Here is a 1,875-nt window from a genome sequence, read left to right on the forward strand (position 1 = left end):
GGGGTCAGCCACCGCCGCGCTCACAGCCGCCCACTCCAGCTGGATCGACTGCAGCTGCACACCGTCTGGTGCACACGTCTCATCTTACATCCACATTCCTACATCCACTGTGCTAATGGACTGCCTATAATATACTCTATTTTGTGCCGAATCAACACGCATTATTAAATTAAACTGAAGCAACGTATTCGTTTCCTAACAACGTGTCATGTGTTTCAGAATTTATTTATTGACTGTAACCGTGTATTGATTTCAAACTCTTTATATGTATGTTAGTTTAATATTATTTATGGTTTGTTTGTTTTTTTTCTCTAGTATTATACTTTCTTTATTTATTTTCTTTATTTATTAGCTTACTCTTTATCCTGTAACCTACGTGGCCGACGAGGCCAAAATTATTCCTTCCTTCCCACCCTTTTTCTTATAAGGAAAGGATGGGAAGTGGAGGTGGACTTTCCGGATGAGAGGATGCATGGAAAAGGCAAATATTTTCTTTCTGTGCATCTTCTCCTCTGTCGATGAAAGGTAGGCAACGCATATGCAATTGTATGTCTATGGGCAACGGTCACTTCGCTATTTCAGCGATTTCAGGTGACCGCTCGCTCGTTTACCATCTTTTGATATAAAAAAAACTTCATATTAGAGGTATATGTCGAAATGGACCTCAAATAAGAGATTCTTCATTCACAAGTGACAATAAAGTGTATTTACTTCTTATAAGTCGTATAGCCGTGGTGGTGACCTGCACCATGTACTTGTTATTGCCGAGGTTGCCGGCGAACACAGTGGGCGCGCCCGTCATGAACCCTGAGTTGTCCACCTCGTTGATCTCTTGACCAGTTTGTAGGATCTATTGTGTGAAACATTGCGTCATCAACTGTATCTCCATACATCTCCATACGCTTATATTCTTTTACTCAATCTATCCATACTTTCTTTGGTTTTCCTCTACCTTTCAAACATTACTAGTCGTAGACAAATAAAATCCATTCATTCTATTTATTCCATCTAAGGGTCCATGCAAATTAATTTGAGCTTTTAACAATTAAGTCAAGACTTAATTTTACGCTTGTTCTTAATAAACAAAACATGCAGTGTAACCTTGTTTTAATAGTAAGGTACATTATGTACATCATCATCATCAGGGTACCCTAAGTTAAGGGTGATTAGGCCATAGTCAACCACGCTGGCCCAATGCGGGTTGGTTGACTTCACACATATCTTTGAATTTCTTCTCAGATATGAGCAGGTTGCATCACGATATTTTCCTTCACCGTAAGAACGTCGAATAAATGTACTTATGTAAATCGAAAAACACATTGATACATGGCGGGATTCGAACCCAGGACCTGCAGATTGCAAGTCAAGTGCTTAACCACTGAGCCACCGACGCTCCTATGTACATAGGTATATGAATTACAAATTATAAATATAATTTGACAATTAATGTAACACTCACCATACTGGAGTCTTCTTGTGTAAGTATTAAATAAGCATGTGAACCTTCAGTATCTCTTGCCTCGCGACCCTCACTCTCTCCTATCACTGTCCACATGTCGATACATCCTGACAGAAATACATATAGATAATATAACTCTCAACTCACAAGTTAGTGCCTATATTAGTTTATATATTGACTTATATTGGACCATATTGTTGCTTATAAGTTCACATTAACTTATAAGTTCACATTAACTTATAAGTTCACATTAACTTATAAGTTCACATTAACTTATAAGTTCACATGAACTTATAAGTTCACATGAACTTATAAGTTCACATTAACTTATAAGTTCACATTAACTTATAAGTTCACATTAACTTATAAGTTCACATTAACTTATAAGTTCACATTAACTTATAAGTTCACATTAA

The 1,875-nt window shown here is 37.0% G+C and overlaps 1 protein-coding gene across 1 annotated transcript in view; it reads right to left on the bottom strand.

Moving 5' to 3' along the window:
• Positions 1–1,875, bottom strand: part of CPSF1 (cleavage and polyadenylation specificity factor subunit 1) — a gene marked incomplete at its 3' end in the record, with an annotated part of 21,497 nt that overhangs the window by 11,874 nt on the left and 7,748 nt on the right. Inside the window, exon 13 of the mRNA XM_013313172.1 lies at positions 1–65. Coding sequence (XP_013168626.1) covers positions 1–65 — 65 coding nt within the window. The remainder of the gene's footprint in view (positions 66–1,875) is intronic.

This window comes from Papilio xuthus, unplaced genomic scaffold, assembly GCF_000836235.2.
Source record: "Papilio xuthus unplaced genomic scaffold, Pxut_1.1 DF827570.1, whole genome shotgun sequence".
NCBI classification, from domain to species: Eukaryota; Metazoa; Arthropoda; class Insecta; order Lepidoptera; family Papilionidae; genus Papilio; species Papilio xuthus.